Source organism: Cervus canadensis, chromosome 13 (genome assembly GCF_019320065.1).
Source record: "Cervus canadensis isolate Bull #8, Minnesota chromosome 13, ASM1932006v1, whole genome shotgun sequence".
NCBI classification, from domain to species: Eukaryota; Metazoa; Chordata; class Mammalia; order Artiodactyla; family Cervidae; genus Cervus; species Cervus canadensis.
This window is the reverse complement of record NC_057398.1, coordinates 56,919,186-56,946,811: the sequence shown is the minus strand read 5'-3', so window position 1 is coordinate 56,946,811 and position 27,626 is coordinate 56,919,186. Positions and strand designations below refer to the sequence as shown.

Below are 27,626 nucleotides of genomic sequence, written 5' to 3'. Positions count from 1 at the left end.
GAATGGAATCATTTCATCATATCCAATGGAGAATCCAAGGATATGGGCCTTAGTTTTCTAAGTCTGGGGGTGGAGAGCACAGTGTCCTCAGACATAGGGAAAGCACACATAGTGCCATGTAGTCTCCTGAAACACATGGCTAGTTAGGTTGAAATGAATTGTTGGCTGTGGCCCTAGCTATTCAGAGGTGTTATTGAGACTAGGAACAGGATAAAGCCAGATTGTAAAGGATCCTGCGTGCCCTATGAAGAAGATTGGATTCTCTATCCGTAGACAGTATGGAGCTCTTGAGACATTTTAAGCAAGAGAATGACACTTCTTTATAAAAATCACTTCTAACTGTGTGGCGACTGCCATAGAGTGCCAGAACAATTAGGCAAAGTTGCAAAGCTCTGCTAGGGTTTGCATTAGGAAAGTACAGTGAAGACAGGAGGTCCCCACCCCCCCCCCCCCCCGAAATGTTTTTCAGAAGGAAAGCATTAAATTTTCTAGACAACCAACTTCCAAATAAATTTGTAGCACCATCAATTTGGGGTATATTCCTTTTAGCAGAAGTAGGTAGTAATAATAATAGTTTAGATACTGTATCACTTTAATTCTCATAACAATCCTGTAAGACAGGGTTATTGTTAATATTATCCTCATTTTACTTGTAAGAAACTGAGGTGGAGAGAGTTTACATCTTGCTCCCACAGTGCATAAGCTGATAAGTTGATAGAGGACACCACTAGTATTGGAGCTTGCTCTGTAGTTTTTACTCTGACCCCTAACTCCCTGATGCGGTTGAGGAACCAGGAGGACAGAAATGATCAAACAAAACAATACTTTCTGGAAAGTAAAAGAGCAGGGCCACAGAATCTTAAGCAAGAATTGGATATGAGCAGACCATGGTCTTGAGACAGGTTTTTGTTCTACTCTCTAAGGTTCTATCACTAAGGGGTGTTTTTGTGGTCAGATTTTATAGCACTCTTACCACCATTTATAACTGTAGTCTTCCTTCCTTCCTCTCTTCTCCCATCCTTTCCTTTCTTTTCTCCTAAAATCTGTGTATTATCTCCAGAAATAAATGATCACTCTTTTCTCAGTTGTGTAAGAGGCATCTGTGTTTGTGCTGCCTTTCAGAGGGACTTTGGGCTCCTTATGAGGGAACTTTTCTCAGTTCATCCATAAAATGGAGGTGGTAATAGTGTCTCCTCAGGATTGTTGTGAAGATTCAGTGGGCTTATGTATGTGAAGCATTTAATTTAATGGTTGGTACATGGTAACCATAAAATAAATACCATACCCTTTCAGCTCAGTGGTAAAGAATCCGCCTGCCAGTGCAGGAGATGCAGATTTGATCCCTGGGTTGGGAAGATCCCCTGGAGACGAAAATGACAACCTACTCCAATATCCTTGCTTGGGAAATCTCATGGACAGAGGAGCCTGGTGAGCTACAGTCCATAGGTTTGCAAAGAGCCAGGCACTATTTAGCGACTAAACAACAACAGCCTACTCATAAACATTTGGAGTCATGATCGTGACATCTTTTCTGATCTAACAAAACTGCTGATCCCATCTCTAGGCCACCCAATAAGCCTTCCAGCCTTTGATAACAGCGATGTTTATAAGCTGGTGCTTTCTCCAGAAAAGAGGTTAGAATTTCCTCAGGTAACCCTACAAGGGAGCTGATGGCCTTTCTGTTTTCCAGATGAGGAGACAGAGGCTTGGTGATACTGTTTTCCATTATAGTAGAAAGCCTCTCAGTGGAAAACTTTTCAGTCCATAGATGCCAGATGTTATCTCTTAATTCTGTCCTTATTACTCTATAATTAACCATTCAATCATGTTTTCTTGGTAAAATTAGGTGTTAATAGTGGTTCTATTTATTTTTCAGTGATAGTGATTTTGACAGTCATGGATTGTCTCTGCCTAGTTGTTCTGTAGATAGCGTGCACTTAATATTTGCCAAGCTGAGTTCATGATTTCATCTTCAAAACAGAATCCAGGGAATAAGGAGGATGGCCCATGTCCCTGTGCACCGGTGATCTGCATGTGACCTGACGGCTGTTTACTCCTCTGGGCACACATCTTGTTGCTGCCTAGCTTGCTGGTGACGCAGTGTCTGAACTCACCTCTTGAACATGTTTGCTCTCCTCTCTTCTCACCATGCCTATGCTGGCCCACTAGCTACTCTTTTTTTCCCTTCACTTTGTCTTAACCAGCTTCTCTAGATTTCTATTTAGTTGTCTCCCTCTGCCTTTTCTTTCAGGATTTAGAATGTGTCTGTTCAATAAAGACAAATATTAAAAGGCCTTTTATTTAATAAATTCAGTAATGTAGGCCCTTTGGATGGAGATGTTTTCCTTTGATTTAACTCAGAATTTTCTATTTACTGTAAGAAATGGATTTTTTTTTTCCTCCTGTGAAATCAGATATTTCTGGGAAGGTGATGCATGAAAACAGCTTTTCTCTTTTTTAAAAAATTTATTTATTTATTTGGCTGCTTCGAGTATTAATTGCAGCAAGCGGGTTTAGCTGCCCCACAATATGCAGGATCTTAGCTCCCTGCCAGGGATTGAACCGTGTCCCCTGCATTGTAAAGCAGATTGTTAACCACTGGACCACCAGGAAAGTCCCCGGAAATAGCTTTTCTAGCTCAGATATTTGTGTACATGTGGCCTTGGCAGAACTATATTATCAAAAATGAACAGAGCCTGGGTTCTGAGAGACTATAAAGGCAGGCGATTGAAGCGGACTTCAGACACATGAGGAATCAGCATGCACATTACAGGCTTGTTATTGAAGTGTACCAGCTCATTTTGTCAGGAAATTGAGTCAGAGACTTATCTTTGAATTTTAATTGGTTCATAAAAATTGATAAGGATGTGCCTTATATCAACATTTGAAAGCAGCTTCCTTCAGCAAGATGCTACTTATATTTCCTAGAAAAACATGAGTATAGCCTATGTGTTGTTTGCACTTTTATTTTTTATCTTCTGACTTTAATTTCTTTTGACATGTTGTTTAAGAAAGGTAGAAAATTGTGCTTTCATGAGTGTAAAACTCTTGGATATTATTTGTCAGCCTTTGCAGAAGTTTCCTAGTTCTGTTACCTTAAAGCCTTGGTAAAAGCTGTGTTTCAGAACTTGGCATGAATCCTGATATGTGATGGAGTACTTGATATCCATTTATTATAAAATTGGAAACTTCTCTTAATATGATTTTTACACTCTTTTCTCATGTGCCAGATATCATTGAGGTTACAGATTAGCAGAAGTCATATGAGATATAAACTTGAATGATAGCAAAATGATTCAGACTGTAAGTTTTGGTAAATTGTAATACTTACTCTTCAGTAGGGTTTGAACTTTGGTCATACTAAAATTGCGAATGATCCCAAATCAGAGATATGTGTAAGGTAAGATGCTGTAGTCAGCATTTGAGTAATACATAAATGGCAAGCATTATAAAGGAGAGGATGACACCCCTAAATGAGTTAACCTGGAACTACTCAGATTTTTGAATTAATACCTTGGTGGTGGTTTAGATACCGTGTGTGCTTGGCTCTTAGGTTTGTAGTCTAAATAAAAAACACAGCCTTTCCAGTCAGTAGATCAATTCAGGTGAAAAAATGAAAACAGTGGTGATGATATCAAGTATTATAAAGAGCAGTCATGGCAACCCGTTCCAGTTTTCTTGCCTGGGAAATCCCATGGACATAGGAGCTTTGTGGGCTATAGTTCACGAGCTTGCAAAATGTGACTTAGTGACTAAACAACAACAATGATAACCTCTACCTCTGAGCTGCTGAATTACTCAGATCTACAGAATTTATGCACTGTTGGAGGTTTATATGCAGTGCCTACTTGCTTAAGATTGTAATATTTATTTAAAAAAAAAAGCTCTAGTCAGTAAATCAACCCATGTAAAAAAAGCCTTGGTCCAGTGCCATCAAGTGATTGACTGCTCCCGCATAGCATGTGCCCATATGTCTATAAACTAGTAGGGAGGAATGGTAATTTCGTTTTTTTTTTGAATTATTCTGGTCACATATTTGAATAATGGCTATATACTTCTAAAACAAGACTTGATAACAATCCAGGTTAGAAGGTCCTAGGAGCAATCCTTTCCTTTTTTGATAAACTACAAAGCAGTATTTAAGATATGATAACCTAGCAAGTAAATAAACTTTTCATCAAACTGTAGCTTATAACCTCCTGCATCCTTTAAGTTACTTAAAATAGCAAAGGAACATACCTAAGAAACGAAGTATATCATAGTCCTACTTGAGTGGTTTAGCAATTTATAGAACAGGCTCAGGAAACAGACTACTTCCAGGCTCTGTCTGGCTTGCCCAGATAGCACATAGTAATCACATCCGACAGTTTGTCCCGTGGTAAAACTTTCATTTTATTTTTGGTTATTTTTATGGAAACCTGAGTAACTTCATTTTTTTTTTTTTTAGAGGTAAATGCTTTTTAAAAAAGTTTTCAAGTATCAATTTTGAATACTCTAAATTAAGTAGTAAAGGGCAAGAAAGAGCACGTGGCGTGATAGAACAGATGCTTTATACCTGGACTGGGGAGCAGTGGTTTCCTGGAGCTCTGTATGACTAGGGGTGAAATGAGAATGGGATGTGAGCACTGGCTGTTCTGGTTAGCTGTGGCTTAGAGAGAAATTCCTCTTTTAATTCAGGCTTTATTAAGCTATTGAGTTGGCCAAAAAGTTTGTTCAGGTTTTTGGTAGGATAAACCCAGATGAAGTTTTTGGCCAATCCAATGTGTTGTGGCTGTTCTCTGCATTAGTTCAGTGTGCATTAGTCTGAGTTGAATCTTGGAATCAGAACTATGTAGTGCCTTAGGAATCAGCACCCTGTCACCCTGCCTTGTTCACCTTGTGGATCTGGACATTTTAAAAACTTTTCTAAGCTTCAGAACCAGTCTGTTTGTAAATAGAATAATAATAGCATCTCAGAGAGTGTTGTGAGGATTAAGTGATAATGCATAAAAAGCCTTTTAAATAGTACCTAGCCCTAAACACTTTTTGGCTAGTTAATATTCATCACTGTTTTAGAGTGCTTGGAAAGCTGTAGGACAGAGACATTGACCGCTTCTGAAATAGAATCAAAGGTGTCATGAACACCTGGCATATGGCTTAGAGGATAGCCAAGACTGGGTGGAATTATAGTGGAAGGAAAATTTATTCCCCCTCCCCCTGTCTTTTGTCAGTCCTTTTTAGGACTTGTGGGATGCCTCCCTGCGCTGGCTCCCAAGTTCGTAGTCTCCTTGTCTGTCTTCTGATGATTGTCATCTGTTTAGTGCCTGCTGTGTGCCAGAGCTGTGCTGAGTGCTTTTCTGTTTTATCCCATTTAATCATCATAACAGCCTAGTGAGATAGGTACTGTTTTTCTTCCCAGATTACCGAGACACAGGGGGTTAGGTAACGTGCCCAAGGTTATGCTAATAGGAAGTAATGGAAATGGGGCATAACTCCACGTCTGCTCCTTTTATATTGAGTGCTTAACCCATGTGCTGTAAAGCTTTCCATTCAGCACCTCGTGAGTCCTGTAGATTCCAGCCACTAGAGCTGTTTGTTCTTTGCTCCGGTCTTCTCTGCAGCCACATTGTGTATGTCCTGAGGGGCATGGGAGTGGGGGGCAGGGAGGGGTGTAATTGACATGTAAACGGTCCCTATGGGCTAGGCACTCTTTTAAGAAACTGAGTTAATTACCATAAAACCCCATGAAGTAGGTGCTGTTTTATTGCCATTTTTACAGACGAGGAAACTAAGATTGAGAAGGTAAAAACCTTCAGAAAAGTCACGTAGGTTTGTGTCTGGAGTTAAGATTGAATCAGGCAGCCTGAGTTCTGTGTCTTTACTCTTTAACCACTACTAACTGATCTCAAATTTTTATAAGTTCTGTCTGATTTAGAGTAAACTCTAACGGTGTGACGTAAGATCAAGGTTAAGCAATATCCTTAATGCTCCCAGATGATAATTGTATTTTAAAAGAACGACCTTCTTAATCCAGTAGAGAGACTTTCTTAGAAGGAGATAGCTGAGGTAAGTGGGAGGTGAAAATAGCATTAGCAGTTTGGCTGCTTGCTGGAAGTACACACCTGTAGTGCAGAACCTGGGGCTTGATGTATGTTTTTTTTCTTGGATGATAAATCAGACCGGCTTATTTATATAAACTAACCAGCTTTTCATACCCAGTTCTTACTATTCAATCCCCACATCTCCAGTTTCAGCCTGTACGAACTTCTTTATATTTTATAGATATCTTACCTTCTTCAACATCCCCATGCTTTTTGGACATGCTGGTTTCTTCTGCCTGGAGTGTTGTAGTAATGATTACAATACTAATTTTAATTTTATTACAGAACATTGACTCAAATTTAGCATGTTTCAGTTCTAGATTCAGTGATCTTGCCCATGCCTCTTTCGGTTGGCCTTATTGTAGAATTTTACTTCTTTGGCCTTTTCCTTCTCTTGTCATTCCAGCTCTTACTTTACCTTTAAGAAATAACTTGAAATCATCTTTGTAAAAGATACCCCTAATCCTTTTCTTCGTTATTTTTCTATTAGAAGAATGCTTACAAATTTTAAACCAAAATTTTCTATTAGTATCCTGCTAAATATTTGACTTCTTCAAGGGGAAAATCTAGATTTTTCATTTGCTCCTTCATCTTTGTTCACGAGTACTTGGTAAATATTGAAGGACGGTGAGTTTTTTAAAAAACTTTATCCCAGTTCCAAAGGCTAAGGAAAATAACTCACTTTTCTGCCAGCAGCTCACTGTATCTGGGATGACGGACAGATGGCAAGTTTGAAAGGCTAGTGGAAGTTTGGAGAAAGTGCAGCAAGAGATGGAGAGATGCCTCTGCCTACCTGGTTACTTCAGAAGTCTAACCTTGCCCTGCCCAATGTGGCCACTAGTCACGCTGAAGTAAATAAAACTTCGTCAAGTTAAAAAAAAATTCAGTGACTTCATTGTACTAGCCACATGTGAAGGACCCACTAGGCTCTTGTGGTTGGTGGGCAGCGGTGATAAGAGAACATTTCCATAAGCACAATGTTCTGTTGGAACCGTTAGTTATTACTTCCAATAAGCATTCTTTGTCGCCCTTCCTTAATTTCCAGGTTTTTAAAATAGAATGCAAAATTAGAGTTAATGTTTAAAACAACACCCAGGACTTCAAAGGAATTTTTTGCTTATCTGGGGCCTTTAGATCCCTGGGTTACATCCACTTCTGTTGAATATCAGTTTGTCGTAAATTCAAAAAAATCTCGTCTTCACTGGCCATGGTAAATTTTTAAGGGTCAGTTCTATTTTCTGACTTGTGTAGTGATTTGCTTTGGTATTCCAAAAGAAAACTTTGTTTTGTAGTATGCTAGCTGACCGCATAACATTGACATATTTAAATTTATTTCTAGAAAATACCATCATTTCCATTGGTCATGAGTGCATGACTGAAAACTTCTGAGTTAGGGTGTCTTAAAATTATAATAAAAAGCCATGATTGCAGCAAATTCTTCTGGAATTTTTTTTCTTAATTGGTGGGGTAAGTGCAGGTTGTATGAAATGGTATTATAAAACTTCATGAATTTATTGTGTCCGTAGCATGCATGTTGTGGTAGTCAAACTGGGTAAGAAACCAACCAAAGAAAAATAGCCCAGGTTTAGAAATGGAGAACTGCAGTGGCTTATACAACCAGAAAGTCTTTGGCTGCCTTTACAGTGTTGGTGAAAATGTGAAATTCACTGCAGTTTGTGTGTGACTTCATTAGGACAAAACACTAGGTGTCAGTGTTGTAGTTTTGACATTTTTTACTGGGAACTAGGAAAAACCTCTGCTGCTGATCACTCAGATTCTTCATTGACACAAACCCTTGTGCCTCTTAACATTTAGATGAATGCGTGCCTACAAGAAGTACTTTTCAAAAAATTGTTTATTTTGTTGTTAGTACCTGTCCAGTGCTGCTGACTCTGAGGAATAAACATATTCTGTATTAACATACATGTTTTTCACCTAACTACATTCCCCAGAGTGTTTCTCAGTGTACTTTCCAGGGAACGCTGGTCCTAGGAGATGCTTCTGGGCTTTGGAATCTGGCATATAGTAGACACACAGATTTTCATTGAATAGTAGTGCTTTCAGCTTTTGTTTGGCAAAATTTGTATACTTTCTCTTACATTGCAGAGAGTGAGCGTTTTTATATCACCTAAATCTGCATGTCACATCCTTGTCACCCTCTCAGATTTCTTAAATTTGTCAGGCATACAGGATATAGTGGAGGCTTCAAATTATGTGTCAAATTAAGTTCTCTTTCAAAATTTTTCTTTTTTAAGAAATATGCAACACATTAGGGCAGTAGAATTATTAATGATTCTTGCTTCTTTTGGAGAAGGAAATGGCAACCCACTCCAGTATTCTTGCCTGGAGAATCCCAGGGACAGAGGAGCCTAGTGGGCTGCCATCTATGAGGTCGCACAGAGTCGGACATGACTGAAGCGACTTAGCAGCAGCAGTAGCAGCTTGTTTCTTTATCATTTCCTTTAATTTTTTTGATACCATTAACATACTTTATGTAAGATCATGCTTTTTTAAAGTATTATTTTGCTCTCCGTGTTTAATTTTATGTATTGTTCTGTTACTTTTTGAAGATACTTCATTTTTACTCCTATGCTTGAGACTCATTTTGTATATGTATAAACATCAGTTTTATATATTTTTATTTGCCATTTTCTAATATGCTGCAAATTTTTGTTTGAAATGTATTAAATAGTTTTCCATCTTTTTGTTTCATGAGTTCTCAGCAATCAAAAAAACAAAGAGATTAGTCAAATGTAATACCAGAAAGCAAGTGTAGTGATGACTAAGTCAAGTCATTAAAGCAGTTCTGTCTTAGTTCATGACTTCAAGTCAAGAGGTTAGGGAGGGTCACAGAGTGGAAGAGCTGACTATACAGTCAGTTCCATTCTCTTTGATCGTAGCCGTGAGCTAATATAAAACTACTTTTGAAGTATTTCTTAATTAGCTCCGCAGGTTTTTGAAGAGCCAAGCAGAAGCGCCTCAGCAGGCTCTGGTATACAGTTGCACACAGATTTCGCTGGCGCTTGTGCTCTTGTTAAGCTACCGTGAGCTTCAGAATTTGAGACAGACTGCAAAACTTAAAGTACCCAGGGGTTCTCAGCAAGTTGGTTTTCAAGCGAGGCCACCAACTGGATTGTGTTTTGGCCACCCCTCTGATCTCAGCTGTTTTAATCTTGCAGATGACATAGTATCATGTGTATGCTTCTTTGGGTGGTTCTGGGTGGTCTGCATGGTACACCTCCACAGCATACAAATTTGTATCCTTCACTCAAAACTTGATATTTTCATTTGGCCGTCCAGCAGTGCAGTCAGATTTGGGGCACATATCACTTCATTAGATTATTTTAAAAAAATGTTGCAACACCCAGTTTATTAATGTTATAGGCAGATTCTATAAAAGGAAACAAGTGTTTAGATTTTTCCATACCGGGATTCAGGATTTTAAGCATCAGGACCAAAGCCCTCAGAGAACTTACTCTGACTTCTCTGTGCCATGGAAACACTATTCCATTTTTTTGACAGATTGAAGTTTTTTGTTGTTACTTGTTTTTAAGATAATATTTGTTAGTCTCTTCAAGTAGTTTAATAACGCAGTTAAAAGCCTGTGGGTTTGCACACACCTTGCAGCAGCCCCAGGGCAGCATCTGTCACCACTGACCACAGGACGCCCTGAGGCTGTTGGATTTACTTCCATTCCCTGGGGCCTGGGTGCTGATGCTGTGGTGGCCTCCCCTGGCCGCATGGCCGCGCCAGGTCTTTGCGGGTAGGTGACAGGAGGATGGAGGGTCCTCCATTCTCCACTGTCACTGCAGCTGTGGCCCTTGGAAATAAGGATGGAGACAGATGGAGAACCATTAGCCTTAGGAAGGCACCTGGGGGTCTCACCGTGGCCTTGCCAAACTCTGCCTCCAGTATTAAAGTTCAGTTTGTTTCTACTGTTAGGTTCTCTTGGAAGCTGTGGATTGGAAAAAGATAACTTTTCCTCTGGTGATGACGCAGTAGAAGCTGACAACGAAGATGAAGCTGAACCCCGCGAGGATGACAATGCCAGTGCTGCAGAGGCTGGTGTGGGGACTAACGCGGGCTGGGCAGATGCCATGGCTAGAATCCTGAACAAGAAGATTCCCGAGAGCAAACCCACCATCCTGGTCAGAAACAGAGAGCTGGAAAAGGAAAAAGAGAAGTTAAAACGAGAGAGACTAGAGAAAAGGAAACAGGTGTGTCCTACCAATTGTTCTGTACATTGGGGTGTCAAGGCTAGTTCTCATTGGTACCGAATTGTTCCTTCAGTGTTTGTCCAGTTAACGTTCCAGTTTATAACTTGTGTTGTATCTGTGAGTGGATAAACCAAGGTTGTGTTCAGAAACCTAGTCTGAATCGTTCTCTTGAGCACGTTTTTTATTCATCTAAGCAAAACAATAAAAATGTGAACTCCAAGGAAATGTATCCTTTTCAAAGTGAAGTACTTATACATGTGCCAGTGACTCCTGGGTTTGAATATTTTATTCAACTTACCTGTCCAGATGCTAACTTTATTAATAAAGTTAACTCTGAACTAATAGAATCATATTAGTTACTTTTAGCTTAAAATCTATTTTATGATATAAATCTGTGATGATGTCATTGACAGGGTTGGTTGCAGTTCTGAAAACAAACCATTTTACTGATGGATAAACTTGAGTTCATTATATCTTTTGTTAAACCACTGATGGAAGAAGCTAGACTGGTGCTGTCTGCTAATGAAAGGCCAGAAGTTGGAGTTTAAGTTTGCTGTTGTGTATTACAAAGATAAACAATAATAAATGAACAGTAGAACAATAATACGTCTAAACTATTTGGCTGCTGAAATAGGTATTATTTTTTAATGAAAGAAAAATAACTTTATACAGTCATACTGACAATATAAAAGTACTTATTTCCAAGAGGTACTTTATCCATAAAAAGGAGAGAAAACTTAAGTTCCAGTTGGCGTTTGTTTCCTTTTAAGTTCACCACCCCCTTATCTTATTTCAAGATGAATGTTTTCCTTGTTCCTAATACTGGGTGCTCTCTGTTGGAGGCTGTATAAAGATGGAACTTTTCAAGTGCTGCTCTTAGAACGTACTCTATTACTAATTCAATATTCTCATTGTACTTTCTTTAAGATCAACTTTGTCTCTAAGTCTTACTGACAGCTTTTCGACTTAAAATTTGAACCTTTGTTTTTCTTTTTAATCTGGCAAAAACTAGAGGAGGCTTTAAAAATATCAGAATCCTTAATTACCCCTAGTGCCAATGTTTCAGTAAGAGAACAACATTTTAAAGCCAACAGAAAGAAATTCCTGACTCTGCTCTGGGCCAAAGCTTTGCGTGCTAGAGCTGATGCTGTCCACGTAATGCGTGAAAGCACGCGTGTTCATACCAGAAACATGACCTAGCAGCCATAAATGCTCTGGAGTATGTATTTCTGGGTAGAGTTTGTATAAATTGTGTTTGTTTCTTAATGTTAAGTATTATTGGCTTCCAGAATATTGGCTACCTATTTCTAATTATAAGTAGGGAAATAACTTTCAGAGTTAAAAAATACCTGGGGATCATGCATGCCTGTCATCCCCTGGGTACAAGAGATAATTAAGGATTGACTATTTTAAACTTAAAAATAAGGTTTTTTATTTCTGGTATAATCTGACAGTGAATTTCATTATAGCTAAAATATCCGATTTGGGGAAGAAGCTATTTCTTTACAAAGGCTTCAGAGTATAGCAAGAGCAAAGATTTGGTTTTACTGTGAACAGATGTTTTCATTAATACAAAGTGAGAGATCAGATGAATGAAGAAAAGGAAAAGATAAAAAGGAGACTTTTCCCCACTGGTTCTTCCTGATTTTGATGCTTATTACCAGCTTCTTGATAATTAGTTCATCATATTCAGTATATTTAACGTTTGGTGATATGTTGACCTGAGCGGGGGACCTGGAGAATCAAGTGTATCAAATCAAGGACCTGAGACCAGGAAACCCCCTGAGAACAGTTTTGAATGAGATGATGTTGTCTGTGGGATATTCTTATTTCCTAATCCATTTCTATATCTGCATTATCACAGGGAGTCAGCTTGCTGTAGTTTGTGACTGATAAGCCATATACGGCAAGGACAGTGGCCAGATGTGCCATAAGAGGAAAGAAGAACAGTCACTGTTTAAATAGGTTCTATCTATTACAGTGCTAATAGGACCCAATGCTGTTCTTTTAAAAGCTGATACAAGTTCTTAATAATTCCGGCCGCTGGGGAAGTCAGTTTCTAAAAAGAAAGAGACGCGGTGTTTAAGCTCGTGGTTACGGAAGAGGGTGGTTTGGCGCCTTGCTGATGCTGCCTTCTGAGGCTTCTGGCGATGGCAGGTTGGGCACAGGGCTCCCTCACCCCCAGCCTGGCCCTCCTGGCTCCGCACACTGGCGGTGCTCCAGGCCCCTGCTGTCGGAGAGCCTGCCGGCTGCTCACTGGGTGCGTCTCACATGACACGCCGCGTGCTAACCGCAGGCTCCCAGAGCCAGACCCCTGAAAGGGTGGGCTTCTGAAAGGCCCTGTGACGACTAGAGCTCGAGTGATTTATTACCTTTGTCCTTTCACAGAGTATCATATCAAAGTGTGCTGTGCTTTCAAAAATGCCTAATGTTCTTTCACATAACACTATTTATAACACAGCTTGATAAGAAGCGGGAATGGGAAATGATGTGCAGAGTAAAGCCAGATGTTGTCAAAGACAAAGAAACGGAGAGAAATCTTCAGAGAATTGCTACGAGGTAAGGCAGTGTTCTTGCCCTTTAAAAACTAAGTGCACTAAAGCTTTGTAGTGATCCATTTCTGACGAGGTTTGATTCTTAAGCTCTGCCTGGTCAGAGCCAAGTGATTTACATCTCAGCCTGCCTGCCTAATACTGGATTCAGCCACAGATTTTGGACATCTCGTGAGGCAAGTGTCTAATGGGCTAAATGTGTATTTGGTATGAACCTATTTCAGATCATCTTGTGTTTTATGGTTACGAGAACATTATAATCAGACCTCTACCTGTGTTTCTCTTAGGATGCTTATCTAAGTTTATGGCATGAGGTGATTGTTTTTGTTATTTTGCACTATATTTATGACCTAACAGATTACACATTATAGCAGCTTTGTGCTGTCCTTTCACTCAGCATTTTTTTTTTTTAAATATTGGCACCAACATTTAGTGGATGCCCTCTGTGCCCGGAGATAAATAGAATCTGGTGGCTGCTGCACGGTCCCTGCCCACTTGCCTGTGGGGGTTCTAGTCTCTTTGGGAGTAAAGCTATGTCCTGTGTTTTGGGAGCATCTGATGGGAGGTTGTGTATGGAGTTGAGGAAGGCTCCATGAAGGAGGTAGCAGTTGGGTTACCATTTAAAGAATACAGCAGTGACATTCAGTGAAATCCCCTTTAACTTTGAGCTGCCTATGGCAGTCCGTCTGGGTGTTGGATGGTGAGCCAGTGAGGCTGGATGGTTGAGGGAGTGAGGGCAGAGCCAGACTGCCAGCCGATCCCAGCGCTGACTGACTAGCTGGGTGTCCTGGGGCAGTTACTTAATTTCCTTCTGTCTCAGTTTATTTATCCGTGGAAACAGAGAACGTTATACCTACGCCATAGGATTTCTCTGAGAATTACATGAATTAATACCCACGCAGAGCTGAGAAGAGTACAGGATGGGTGCCAGAGAGTAAGTGCCCTTACGTTTTATACCCTGGGCATCTCCCTCTCAGCGCCGTGGTCCCAGCCCCGCTGTGAAGCATATGGAATTTTACCCATCTTACAGACAAATAAGCTAGGCTGGCGAGGTTTCTTGGATGCTGGCAGAGGACAGACGCTTGTAGATCAGAGACGAAGGACTGTTACTCACGGCTGAAGCCGTCGCCAGAGCTCCACATCCCCACCGGTTCCCTGTGTCCTCGGGGGCAGCGCAGGTGCCCTCGATCCATGCCTGTGTGTGCGGCGGGTTGTGTTACAGGAGAGGAACTCTGTACCTGGGGATCCGTTGCTTTTATGGGGAACGGTAACAAGCCTGCTCTTTGTCTGGGGGGAGACATTACCTCATCTCTCAAGGTTGCGTACCGCAGACACAGCCCCGAGAGACGGCTGGTAAAGAGCAGTCAGGCCTTGTGCTCCTCCGAACCCAGCAAGAGCGTGCGGGGATGCTCAGCACTGTGGCGGGGCGCCTCCCCCGATGATGGTTACAGCAGCAACATGAAAAGATGGCAGAAGCTCAGAGCTGGAAGGGGTGTCGGTGGTGTGAAGCAGTGCTGGCCAGCAGAAATCGACTAGAAATCCACTGTGAGCCACACATGCAGCTTAAAATTTTCTGAGCGCCTCCTTGAAAAAAGTAAAAACAAAGAAGTGAAATTAAAGTCAATGATTAATTTTGTTTACCTCAATATATTCAAATTATTTCAACATGTAATAAATATAAAACAAGTATTAATGAAATTAAAAATTTTTTTTCTCATACTGTCTTTAAAATCTAGTGTATATTTTAAACTTGGAGCACACTGCAACATTGTTCTGGTTATGTAGGTTATGTGTTCACTTGCTGCATGTGGCCTGTGACTACTATAATGGACACCACAAGTCTTAATCTTCAGAATTTCAATGAGTTTAACTGCAGAACAAAGTACTTCAAATAAACTTTAAAAAAAATTAGTTTTATATAATAAGACTTGCTGAATACTTTCTAAGCTTCTTAGTATTATTTTTTCCATTCACAGGTAAAATCAAGATCCAGGAGATCTTTGTAGCGTCAGATAATCAGATAGCTAACTGTAAAGCCTGTGCTCATCCCATTGACACTTAAAGTCTTCAGCCATTATATAATTAGATTTTGAGAAGTAGATGTTTGTTCCAAAGTTGATTAGAAAGATTGAAGCTGAGAAAAACCACACATCAACTCACATGTATTTATCCTCTATTCAGATACTTACATTCATTCATTGAAATGTATGTTCGCTTTGCAGATTTTTTCCGTGCTCTTCACTTGAGCGTGTATTAGATGACTGCCTGTTTTCTGAGCAGTGAAAATAGATCGCGCCTGTCCTCAAGAGTTTGTGTTCTAGTGTAATTGTTACGTAATGACATTATTCTGGTCATTTGTGTTCCATAGGGGTGTGGTGCAGTTATTTAATGCCGTTCAAAAGCATCAAAAGAATGTAGATGAGAAGGTTAAAGAAGCTGGAGGCTCTATTAGAAAACGAGCTAAGTTGATATCCTCGGTTTCCAAGAAGGACTTCATCAATGTTCTGAGAGGGATGGATGGAAATGCAAGTGAGAAGACTTCTGCTGGGAAGAACTCGAAAGCCAAACAGGTAAGACTTCTACAGAAGATTCAGCACATCAGATGGATGTTGGCTCTTAGAGTTTGGAGGTTGAAAAGCATACTGTACCTGCGTGCCACAACCAAGACCTGACGCAGCCAAATTAAAGCATACTATGGAATTAATATTTTTTTTCTTTTCAGATGTTATTAAGATTTCCACATGCCCACAGCCTGCTTTAACTCTGTATTCTTATGTTTCATGATGACTTATTCAATATGGAAGTTGCCAGTTACAGATGCCAGGGCCTTGCTGTTAAAACTCAGGAACTGGTAGATTTAGGTAAATTTTTTAGAGATAGGACGGTCTCCTATCTGAAATCCTGCATTTTGTGCATTTTGTAGAATAGAAGGCCAAGTGAGGAATACAGCTTCAATTGAGACTGTTAACCCACAGAGGTAATTGCCATGGTGCATAGTTCTAAAATGAAGAATTGGAGCTTTAGGAAGTATGATGAGAACTCTTGTGCTGAGGCAGCTTTGATGATACTCGGCTGGTTGGGAGATAACTTAAATGCTTTTCATGATCTTTGGCATGCAGCTCTGCTTCTCCACCCCTCTGACCTATGAATCCCAATAGCTTTCTCTTTACTGTACCAGGTGAAAGGTTCTGAAATGTGCTTTACTCTCAAAAGGGCTTATTTACTTTTTAAATTAAAGCAAAGTACATAGTAGTATTTGAAGGCTTGGTTTCTGTTGCCAACAAAGAGAACTTCAATCAGGAAGCTAGAGTTTCTGTCATAAGTTTTTGTTTGTATTTTGGGAAAACAAACTCTGGCAAGAAGGGCATTTAGGAATTTCATGCTCTTCTAGAGTTGAAGTGTTTTTCAAGTTTCTTGATTAAGTTGCTATTTTATCTAATTTTGACAAAAATTTTCTAAGCTGTTTGAATTTGATTTATCTTCTGAATATGAAAAGGACTTTTGATATTTATGTAAGTGTGCTCACTAGTGCTGCCTTTCAAAGTTTGTCAGAAGTAATTATGAAGACATGAGTGCTATGATTGGGCATTTATACTTTTTAGTTAAAAAAGTCTTAACAGACTGTCCTCACTCATGATAAAGAATGTTTTATGGTAAGAATTGGAGAAATATTGAGCAGCACTGAATGAGAAAGAGCTGATGGAAAAGGAAAAAGGTTTTTTTTCCCCTTTTCCTTGTTGGTTTCAAAATAACTTTTAATAGAAACATTTGTTTTTGCTTTGGGATTAATTTTTTCATGAGTTATGAAAATACATGAAGGGTTCTTTTCAGTGGCATCATTGTATTTTCTTTGTTACCATTTGCTTTTTTGCTCTTGACCTTCAGTTTTTCCTACTTTAGTGATCACAGGCATGATAGTAATCTGCGACAAGGTAGAAAACTGCTTGAGATGTTAACCAAAGTGGCTTGGCTTTAAAAATTTATTTCTAGGGCTACCTACCGCACACCAGTGATAACTCTGGCACATTTTCTTTCTTTTAAAAATGTTTGTTTCCTTACATTTATAGGAAAACTTTTAAGTACCTATTTGTACCTGGTGCTGTCCTGTATCTTTTAAAGACTTACAATTCAGGTAGACATACAACCTCAAGGAAATAAGTAAATAGGAGTAGTATGACAACATAGAGATTCTAAACTGGTCCGTTTAGATTGTTTGTTATTGTCAGTTACACTGAGTATAACAGCTGTAATTAAGTGGCTTTCCCTATTTGTGCAGAGAAGTTCAAAGTAGCCAATATCCATTTAGGACATAGAGCAGTTTAGTCTGTGTCTAGTTGAAGTAGGTGGACTTTTAAGGCAACTGAAGAGGCGGAAGGAAGGCCAAAGTGGGAATAGATTTGGTGTGCCAGTGAGTCAGACATTAATGAACTGGATAAAGGAGGATATTAATTAAGTAGAGAGTAAGATTTCCCTTTTCTATTTCACCTTGTCCTAGCACCATTGCTGCTACACAATTTCCTAATAGCCTCTCCTTCTCTCCTCATACAAGCTTGCCAGAAGAGCTTTTATGGAAGCTGCTCATTGTCCCTCTCTGGGTGTATTCAGAACACAGGCTTTTAATCTCATATTCTTAATATTGTGCAATCTTCAGATTCCATTCACCTACAAAGTGGATTCACTGGCAGATATCTTCCCAGACACCAGTCTGGATTATATCTTGAACTCCTATACCTGGTTACACCGGTTATTTATGGTTGTGACATTTATAAAGTTCAAAAATGAAAAGGAGCCAGTAGTGTTACATTAAGCAAACCCGGGTAGAGTTATAATAATGTAACATAGAGGGTAGATCTGTGAGTCAGCCTACTTCAGGAGTGCTGTTGGTCGGGTGTGTGGTTCTCATTTGATTGTTTGTATTTGACTTCTTAGGAAGACTTACGACTTTGGAAACTTATTAATTTTTTTTGAAGAATCCTGTTTCAAGAATTTCCATACTCCTGCAAGCTGTTAGAAACTTTGAGACATTGTGACAAATATTTCTTAACTGTGTCATGGCCCTGAACAAATTCCTTTTCTCAGAACCTTTTCTTTTTTTGCTGCATCATTATATTTTGTTTAATTTTGTTTTCAAAGCAGTAGGAACACAGTTTCAAAATAAAATAGCCAGTACCCTTCCCCATCCACCTCTACTCCTTGTTTCATTCCCTTACCCCAAAGTAATGATAGTAAATCTTTCTACATATCTACCTCCGTATATTAAATAATATTTATACTATCTCACTCTCAATGTTATTATCTTTAATGGAAGATGAAGAATTGGCATTCTTAATATTCCTTCACCCCCACACATCTAATATTTGGTCTTTCTAACATGATATATTCATATTTTGGCTGAATCAGTATTCACTGCGAACACTGTTCATTGCTGTGCAGCGTAATGCACGGTAATATTATTTTCTTTATTTCCTTGTAGTTTCTGTTTTCCTGGGACTAATGGCTGCCTCTTCTCATTTGCTTAGTCGTATGCACCGGAGCCTTCCTACACTCTGCAGAAGGAACCCTTAACCCCGCTCAGTCCTGCTTTCTCCATGGCCGCCCTGCTGCAGGCCAGATGGGTGGTCTCCGCCTGGTGCACACGGTCTGCCCGCAGCTCTGCTTTATTGCTGTCCTGGGCGTTCCCTGTCTCTTTCCTGGGCAGCAGCCTCTGCTTCTGGGACTAAATGTCGTCTTTTCTCTTGACTTTCTCTCTCATTTGGATAGTTATATTTACCAGTAGCTTTCTGGGAAAGGGTTTAGGTATCCTCATGTTTTTAATTGATGTATTGGGTGGATACATGCAGTGGGTTGAATGGTGGTTGTTCACTCGCTCAGTTGTGTCCGACTCTTTGCATCCCTGTGGACTGCAGCACACCAGGCTTCCCTGTCATTCACTGTCTCCTGGAGTTTGCTCAAACTCATGTCCATTGAGTTGGTGATACCATCCAACCATCTCATCCTCTGTCACCTCCCTCTCCTCCTGCCCTCAGTCTTTCCCAACATCAGGGTCTTTTCCAGTGAGTTGGCTGTTCACATCAGATGGCCAGAGTATTGGAGTTACAGCTTGAGCATCAGTCCTTCTCATGAATATTCACAGTTGATTTCCTTTAGGATTGACTGGTTTGATTACCTTGCTGTCCAAGGGACTCTCAAGAGTCTTCTCTAGCACTGCAGTTCAAAAGCATCAGTTCTTCAGTGCTCAGCCTTCTTTTATGGTCCAACTCTCACATCTGTGCATGACTACTGGAAAACCGTAGCTTTTGACTAGACGGATCTTTGTCCAAAGTGATGTTTCTGCTTTTTAATACGCTGTCTAGATTTGTCATTGCATTTCTTGTAAAGAGCAAGCGTCTTTCAATTTCATGGCTGCAGTCATTGTCCACAGTAATTTTGGAGCCCACAAAAATGAAATCTGACATTGTTTCCATATTTCCCCATCTGTTTGCCGTGAAGTGATAAGACCAGATGCCACGATCTTCTTTTTGTTTTTTAAGTGTGTATTTTATTTTTTAAAATTTTTATTAAAGTATAGTTGGATTCTTTTCCCATATAGGTCATTACAAAGTATCAGATAGACTTCTCTGTGCTGTATAGCAGGTCCTTATCAGTTACCCATTTCATGTACAGTAGTGTGTGTGTCAGTGCTAATCTCCCAGTGTATCCCTCCTTCCCCTTTCTCCTCAGGTAATCAGATCGTAAGTTTGTTTTCTACATCTGTGCCTCTGCTTCTATTTTGTGTATAAGTTCATTTGTGACATTTTTTTTACATTCCACATGTAAGCGATACCATATCACTGTCTTTCTCTGTCCCACTTAACTTCACTCCGTATGATTTCCTTCTGTGTATCCCTAAGCTGCAGACACTAGGAAGCTAAGAACCGTGATTCTCAGATTTCCTTGAATTAAGGAGTCAGACTAGTTTTCTTCAAATTAAAGCACACTTGCAAGAATTGGAGAAAAGATAGCAAGGAGAGGCAAGGTGGGGGCCATCTTCCTGCTTCTTGGGACGTTGCTGATGGCAGATGCGGTAATGACAGGTAAGAAAGTTGATCTTCCACAGCTCCAGCTCCATGACCACGGCAGGTGTGCCTATGTGGGGGCCAGACTCGCCCTTCCAGTGTTCAGTCACCCCGCAGCCATCTGAAGGGCCAGTTAGAGTAATAGCAGCTATAGACAGATGCTACAAGTCTGTTATTGTGCTCGTTTGTTTAATTTTGTTTAATTATGAGCCTTTTCAAGGATACACAAGAGTTGAAAGTATTGTAGAGTGAATATCCATATAGACACCACCCAGATCCTCCCACTGCTAACATGTTATTTTTGGTTTATCACATGTCCACCATACATAGATGCATTACTCCTTATTTTTCTGATGCATGGACAGTGCATGTTTTAATTTACCAGTTCTATTGGTGGCCTCCTACTCCCCTCCAGGCCCAGGCAGTGGCTCCCCTAGAGGACCAGTGCCCCGACTTGCCCTTAGATGACCACTCCAGAGTCCCCTCCAGCCCTCTGGCAATTCTATACGGCCCTCACTCCATGTACAGTCTGTTCTGCCAGGAGGCTTTTTTTTTTCTCCTTTCTATTCCTATTTTTTGAATTAATTAATTTTTTTTATTGAAGGATAATTGCTTTACAGAATTTTGTTGTTTCCTGTCAAACCTCAACATGAATCAGCCATAAGTATATATATATATCCCCTCCCTTTTGAACCTCCTTCCCATCTCCCTCCCCAGCCCACCCCTCTAGGCTAATACAGAGCCCCTGTTTGAGTTTCCTGAGCTATACAGCAAATTTCCACTGGCTATCTATTTTACATATGGTAATGTAAGTTTCCATACATCTCACCCTCTCCTCCCCTCTCCCCATGTCCGTAACTCTATTCTTTGTATCTGTTCATTACTACCCTGTAAATAAATTCTTGAGAACCATTTTTCTAGATTCTGTGTATGTGTTTTGGAATACGGTATTTATCTTTCACTTTCTGACTCACTTCACTCTATGTAATAGATTCTAGGTTCATCCACCTTATCAGAACTGACTCAAATATGTTACTTTTTATGGCTGAGTAATATTCCATTGTGTATATGTGTCAAAACTTTATCCATTCATCTGTCGATGGCCATCTTGGTTGCTTCCATGTTCTAGCTATTGTAAATAGTGCTGCGATGAACAATGGGACACATGTGCCTTTTTCAACCATGGTTTCCGCAGGGTGTATGCCTAGGAGTGGGATTGCTGGGACACATGGTGGTTTTGTTTCTACTTTTTTAAGGAATATCCATACTGTCTTCCATAGTGGCTATATCAGTTTACATCTCCACCAACAATGCAAGAGCTGTTGCTTTTCTCCACACCCTCTCCAGCATTTATTGTTTGTAGACTTTTTGATGATGGCCATTCTGACTGGGGTGAGGTGATAGCTCATTTGGTTTTGATTTGCATTTCTCTAATAATAAGCAGTGTTGATCATCTTTTCATGTGTTTTTTTAGCCATCTGTATGTCTTCTTTGGAGGAAAGTCTGTTGAGGTCTTTTTTCCCACTTTTTGATTGGGTGTTTGTTTTTCTGGTATTGAGTTGTATTAGCTGCTTGTATATTTTGGAAATTAATCCTTTGTCAGTTGTTTCATTTTCTGTTATTTTCTCCCATTCTGAGGGTTGTCTTTTCACCTTGTTTATAGCTTCCTTTGCTGTGCAAAAGCTGTTAAGTTTAATCAGGTCCCGCTTGTTTACTTGTGTTTTTATTTCCATGACTCTAGAAGGCGGGTCATAGAGGATCTTGCTTAGATTTATGTCATCGAGTGTTCTGCCTACTATGTTTTCCTCTTAAGAGTTTTATAGTTTCTGATCTTACATTTAGGTCTTTAATCCATTTTGAGTTTATCTTTGTGTACGGTGTTAGGAATTGTTCTAATTTCATTTTTTTACATGTAGTTGTCCAGTTTTCCCAGCACCATTTATTGAAGAGGCTGTCTTTGCCCCATTGTATATTCTTGCCTCCTTTGTCAAAAATAAGATACCCATAAGTGCATGGGTTTATTTCTGGGCTTTCTGTCTTGTTCCATTGGTCTGTGTTTCTGTTTTTGTGCCAGCACCATGCTGTCTTGATGACTGTAGCTTTGTAGTATAATCTGAGGTCAGGAAGGTTGATTCCTCCAGCTCCATTCTTCTTTCTCAAGACTGCTTTGGCTATTTGGGGTCTTTTGTGTTTCCATATGAACTGTGAAATTTTTTATTGTAGTTCTGTGAAAAACGTCATTGGTAATTTGATAGGGATCACATTGAATCTGTAGATTGCTTTTGGTAGTATAGTCATTTCCACTTATTGATTCTTCTTACCCAGGAACATGGATAATCTCTCCATCTGTTTATGCCATCTTTGATTTCTTTCATCAGTGTCTTATAATTTTCTGTGTACAGTTCTTTCATCTCCTTAGGTAAGTTTATTCCTAGATATTTAATTCTTTTTGTTGCAGTGGTGAATGGGATTGATTCCTTACTTTCTCTTTCTGATTTTTCATTGTTAGTATATACAAATGCAAGTGATTTCTGTGAATTTTGTATCCTGCAACTTTGCTAAATTCACTGATTAGTTCTAGTAATTTTCTGATACTCTTTAGGGTTTTCTATGTACAGTATCATGTCATCTGCAAACAGTGAGAGCTTTACTTCTTTTCTGATCTAGATTCCTTTTATTTCTTTTTCTTCTCTGATTGCTGTAGCTAGGACTTCTAGAACTATGTTGAATAATAGTGGTGAAAGTGGGCAGCCTTGTCTTGTTACTGATCTTAGGGGGAATGTTTTCAGTTTTTCACCATTGACAATAATGTTTGCTGTAGGCTTATCATATATGGCCTTTACTATGTTGAGGTAGGTTCCTTCTGTGCCGACTTTTGAAGAGTTTTAATCATAAATGGGTGCTGAATTTCATCAAAGGCTTTTTTTGCATATCTTTTGATTATCATATCATTTTTATCTTTCAATTTGTTAATATGATGTATCACATTGATTGATTAGTGTATATTGAAGAATCTTTGCATCCCTGGAATAAACCCAGCTTGATCATGGTGTATGAGCTTTTTGATGTGTTGCTGAATTTTGTTTGCTAAAATTTTGTTGAGGATTTTTGCATCTGTTCATCAGTGATACTGGCCTGAGTTTTTTTGTATTGTCTTTGGTTTTGGGATCAGGGTGACCTTGGCCTCATAGAATGAATTTGGCTGTGTTCCTTCCTCTGCAACTTTTTGAAAGAGTTTTAGGAGAATAGGCATTAGCTCATTTCTAAATGTTAGAATTTCTCCTGTGCAGCCATCTAATCCTGGGCTTTTGTGTTTTGGTAAGTTTTTGATCACAACTTCTTTTCTGTGTTTCTAGTTTGTTCCTTCATTTGTGTAGTATTTCTCTGCCTTTTCATTATTTATTTTTTTAGCTTACTGCGTTTGAGGTCTCCTTTTCACAGGCTTCAAAGTTGAATTCTTCCTTTTGGTTTCTGCCCTCCCGAGGTTGGTCCAGTGGTTTGTGTAAGGTTCATATAGGGTGAGATTTCTGCTGACTTTTTTGTTTGTTTCTTTGTTTTACCTCTGAGGGTAAGGCTGAGTGAGGTGGTAATCCTGTCTGCTGATGACTGGGTTTGTATTTTTGCTTTGTTTATTGTTTAGATGAGGTGTCCTGCACAGGGTGCTACTGGTGGTGGGGTGATGTTGGATCTTGTATTCAAGTGGTTTCCTTTGTGAGATTGCTCACTGTTTAATACTTCCTACATTTAGTTCTCTGGTAGTCTAGAGTGTTGGAGTCAGTGCTCCCACTCCAAAAGCTCAGAGCTTGATCTCTGATCAGGAACAAAGATTCCACAAGTGGTCTGTTATGGCATTAACTGAGATTAAAACAAATACCCAGAAATGAGAAACCAAGATGAACCCCAGACAAGTGGCAGTTACAAAATCAGGCAAATGATAATTAAAATAATGGAATATATACACACACACATATATATACACACTCCCATAAGCAAAGTCAAAACAGTCTAACAAAAATAAAGTACAGATTGACTTGGCAAACAAAGTAAATCAAAAATTATATTTACCAGTTAAGAACAAAACTAATTAAAGCACAAAGTGGAAAAACTAAAGCAAGGTGCCAGGTGGGGAATAAAGCAATGAAAACAAAACTAACAAATGAGAGAAAAGAAAAGGAGGAATAGATATGCAAAGTTAAATAGAGGTAGATGAAGAAGGTTTATATCCATTAAAGATTAACTGCTGGGGGGAAAGAACAGTAGGAAAGGCAAACAAAGGAATAAATGCAGAAAAAATGTAATGGGTTTAAGAGAAAGAAAAAGAAGAAGAAAGAAAAATAAAGTATAAAAGATTGACCTGGCGAACAAAGGAAACCAAAAATTATTTCTACTAGTTAAGAACAAAGCTAACTAAAGCACAAACTGGAAAACACAACTAAAGCATGCTGCCAATTGGGAAATAAAACAATGAAAATAAAGCTAACAAATACATTGAGAGGAGAGGAAAGAAAGAAAAGAAAGAATTGATATGCAAAGTTAAATAGAGGTAGATAAAAAAGATTTATATACATTAAAGATTAATTGCAAGGGGAAAAGAGCAGTAGGAAAAAAAAACAAAGGAACAGATGTAGAAGGAAGAATAAATTTAAGAAATTAAAATTTAAGAAATTAAAATTTAAGGAAGAAAGAGAAAGAAGAAAAAATCCATAGAATTGCCACAGCCCAATGAAGAGGCAGAAGTATATAACAACAATAAAAAATGTGACTGAGGAAAAAAAAGCTCACAATCTTAATTAGATTTCATAGTGCCAATAAAATCAATAACTGCAACAAAGGGGGTTAGGGGAAGGGAGGAAAAAAAGATAAAATCCAAAAGGATATACAGAGTAAGTCAAAACATAAGAAAAACAAATATTTTCTTGAGTCACTGCTGTCAGAGTCCTTTCCCTTGCTGGCAGTCACAGTCCACCTCACCTCCCTAGGACGCCCTCCAACACTGTGCTGGTCTCTGGACCCGCTGTGGGGGCAGCTCAGATTCTAACCTGGTCCTACTCCTGTGTGTCCTTGCCTCCAGTGTCCACAGGTGTCAGAACTAGTGCGTTTTCTTTTGTGGGAGCTCTCAGTGCCATTTTGAATATTCCATAGACACAGAGTCTGCCTAATTGATAGTGTGGATTTGATCTGCAGCTTGTCCAGCCGGTGGGAAGGTTTTGGGTCTTCTTCCTTAGCCACAGTGCTTCTGGGTTTCAATTGTGGCTTTATTTCCACCTCTGCATGTGGGTCGTCCACTGGGGTTTGCTCCTGAGTCTGCCTTGGAGGACTTGGGTTTGCCCCTGTGAGGGCCAGGTGTGGAGGTGGTGCAGCTGCTTGGGCCACAGGGGTTCTGGCAGCATCAGGTACTCAGGGAGGTGGCTGCTAGGACAGCAGGAAATACAGTGCTCTAGAAGGGTATGGCAACCAGTACTGGCCAATACGCTCCAGTATTCTTGCCTGGAGAACCCCCCTGACAGAGAAGCCTGGCAGTCCATGGTTTACAGGGTCGCAAAGAGTTTTTCTCGACCGAAGCGACCCTGCATGCATAGACGAAGACTTTTTTTGCCTGTGGCAGCTCTGCCCCAGTGAGAGTCGAGTGTGAAGGTAGCGCGGTTTCTTGGCTTCCGAGGGCCCTGGCGGCGCCAAGTGTGCAGGGACACGGACCGCCTCCTGTGCAGGAGCCATGGCCTTGTCAGAGTCTTTTTTCGAGCCTCTTGTGGCTGGTGATCAGAAGGCCTCTCTGGCCAGTCTTTCTCCGTAGCTCCGCCCCTTTAGGCACTCAGAGGCCCTTCTCTGTTGTTCAGTGCTCCAGTCACATACAGGGCCCCCCTGCCTGGGGTCCTTCTCTGCAGAATGGAGCGTCAGGCACTTAAAGGGGCCCCCTGGGTGGGGTCCTACTCTGTAGTTGTGTATCAGGCATTTGATGGGCCAGCCTCTATTGTTCAGCTGCCGATGCTGGCTGTGGGGGGAGAGAGGCTATGGTGATGGCTCCACCCCCTCACGTGACTCAGCAGTATCACCTTGCTTCCATGGCTGCCTGGCTTTCCTCCACAGGCATTTCCTATCACAATCTCCTCCCTCACATCCCCTCAACCTGTCTCTCTGGACTCCGCAGCAGCCCTCGCCCTGGGATTTCTCCACAATCCCTAGACTTCAGCTCCCAACCGCTGCACCTTCCAGCAGACTTGCATCCCTGTCCAGGGAATGTATGACTGCGGCAAGGACTGTCTGATTCTCATTCCATTTAGGCTGCCACAGATCAGCTGTTTGACTCTCAGCCTTAAATGTTTCTCCTCTGACTCAGACAATTGCCTGGATGTGGGGTTCAGACCCCTGCTTTAGTTCCCCCACCCTCTGAGGGCAGGTCCAGTCCTCCTAACACTCCCGTTTTTCCCCCTAGTTCCTTCATCCTACCGAGTTTTGCGTGAGTCTGTATGTTCTTTTCCGCTGGTCAGGTAATCCTGTCCACTCTCAGCTGGTGTTCTACATGCACTTCTGTGCCTGAAGGTGTTTTCCTGATGCATCCGTGGGGAGAGATGCACTCCACATCTACCTACTCCTCCACCACCTTGTTGCTCTGATCTTCGTTTTTTGAATGTTGAGTTTTAAGCCAGCTTTTTCACTCTCTTCTTTTACCTTCATCAAGAGGCTCTTTAGTTCCTCTCTATTTTCTGCCATTAAAGTGTCATCTGCATATCTGAGGTTTTTGATATTTCTCCCAGCAATCTTGATTCCAGCTTGTGATTCATTCAGCCCAGCATTTCGCATGATGTACTCTGCATATAAGTTAAATAAACAGGGTGACTGTATATAGCCTTGCCATACTCCTTTCCCAGTTTTGAACCAGTTCACCGTTCCATATCTGGTTCTAACTGTTGCTTCCTGACTTGCATACAGGTTTCTCAGGAGGCAGGTAAGGTGATGGCCAAGGCAGAGGCTGGAGTGATTGCCACGAGGCAGAGCGTGCCTGTAGTCCCAGGAGGGGCGGCCTGGGCAGACTCTGAACTGTGGGGAGTGTGTGCTGCTGTTGGAAGCCGCCCAGTTGGCAATCATATGGCAGCCGTGGGAAACTAATACCATATAGATGTGTGTGTTAGAAATAATTCTCCCTCAGAACTTTGAAGTTACTGTTTCATTTTCTTGGTTTTTTTTTTTTTGCTGGTTAGAGGTCTGGTGCTACTCTGGTTTTGGGCTCTTTACTCTTGGAAACCTTTTGGGTCGTCTCTTTATCTCTGCTGTTCCCTAGCTTGGCAGTGATGTGCCCTGTGCAGCTTGTTCACTCCTTGTGCTGGACTGTGACGGCCCTGTCTACCCAGTGAGAAATTCATGTTCCTCCCTTCTCTACACATTGTTTGGTTTGTTTGAATTAATAACTTTGATTATTTTTGCCCCCTTTTTTTTCTGTGTTCCCTTTCTGGAGCTTCTGCTAATTGGTTGTTAGATCTTCTGGATTGATCCTCTTATTCTCACAACACTTTCCCCTCTAATTCTCTCTCTGACACCTTCTGGGGAAGTTCTTTGGTTTCTAGTCCTTACGTTGAATTTTTAAAGTATGTGACTTCATGTTTTTTAGTTTTGAAGAACTCTTTTTTTGTTGTTCTTTTGATTTTGTTCTTGGGACCCTGTTGTTTCACAAATGCACTGTCTGTTCTCTGTGGGGAATTAATTATAGGCATCTTAAATTTTTCTCTT

General features: G+C 40.3%; 1 protein-coding gene across 1 annotated transcript in view; it reads left to right on the top strand.

Annotated features, from left to right (window-relative positions):
• The window catches only part of RRP15 (ribosomal RNA processing 15 homolog), a 52,802-nt gene that overhangs the window by 1,456 nt on the left and 23,720 nt on the right, over window positions 1-27,626 (top strand). Inside the window, exons 2-4 of the mRNA XM_043485979.1 lie at window positions 10,023-10,297; window positions 12,759-12,856; window positions 15,218-15,419. Of these exons, the coding sequence (XP_043341914.1) occupies window positions 10,023-10,297; window positions 12,759-12,856; window positions 15,218-15,419 (575 nt within the window). The remainder of the gene's footprint in view (window positions 1-10,022; window positions 10,298-12,758; window positions 12,857-15,217; window positions 15,420-27,626) is intronic.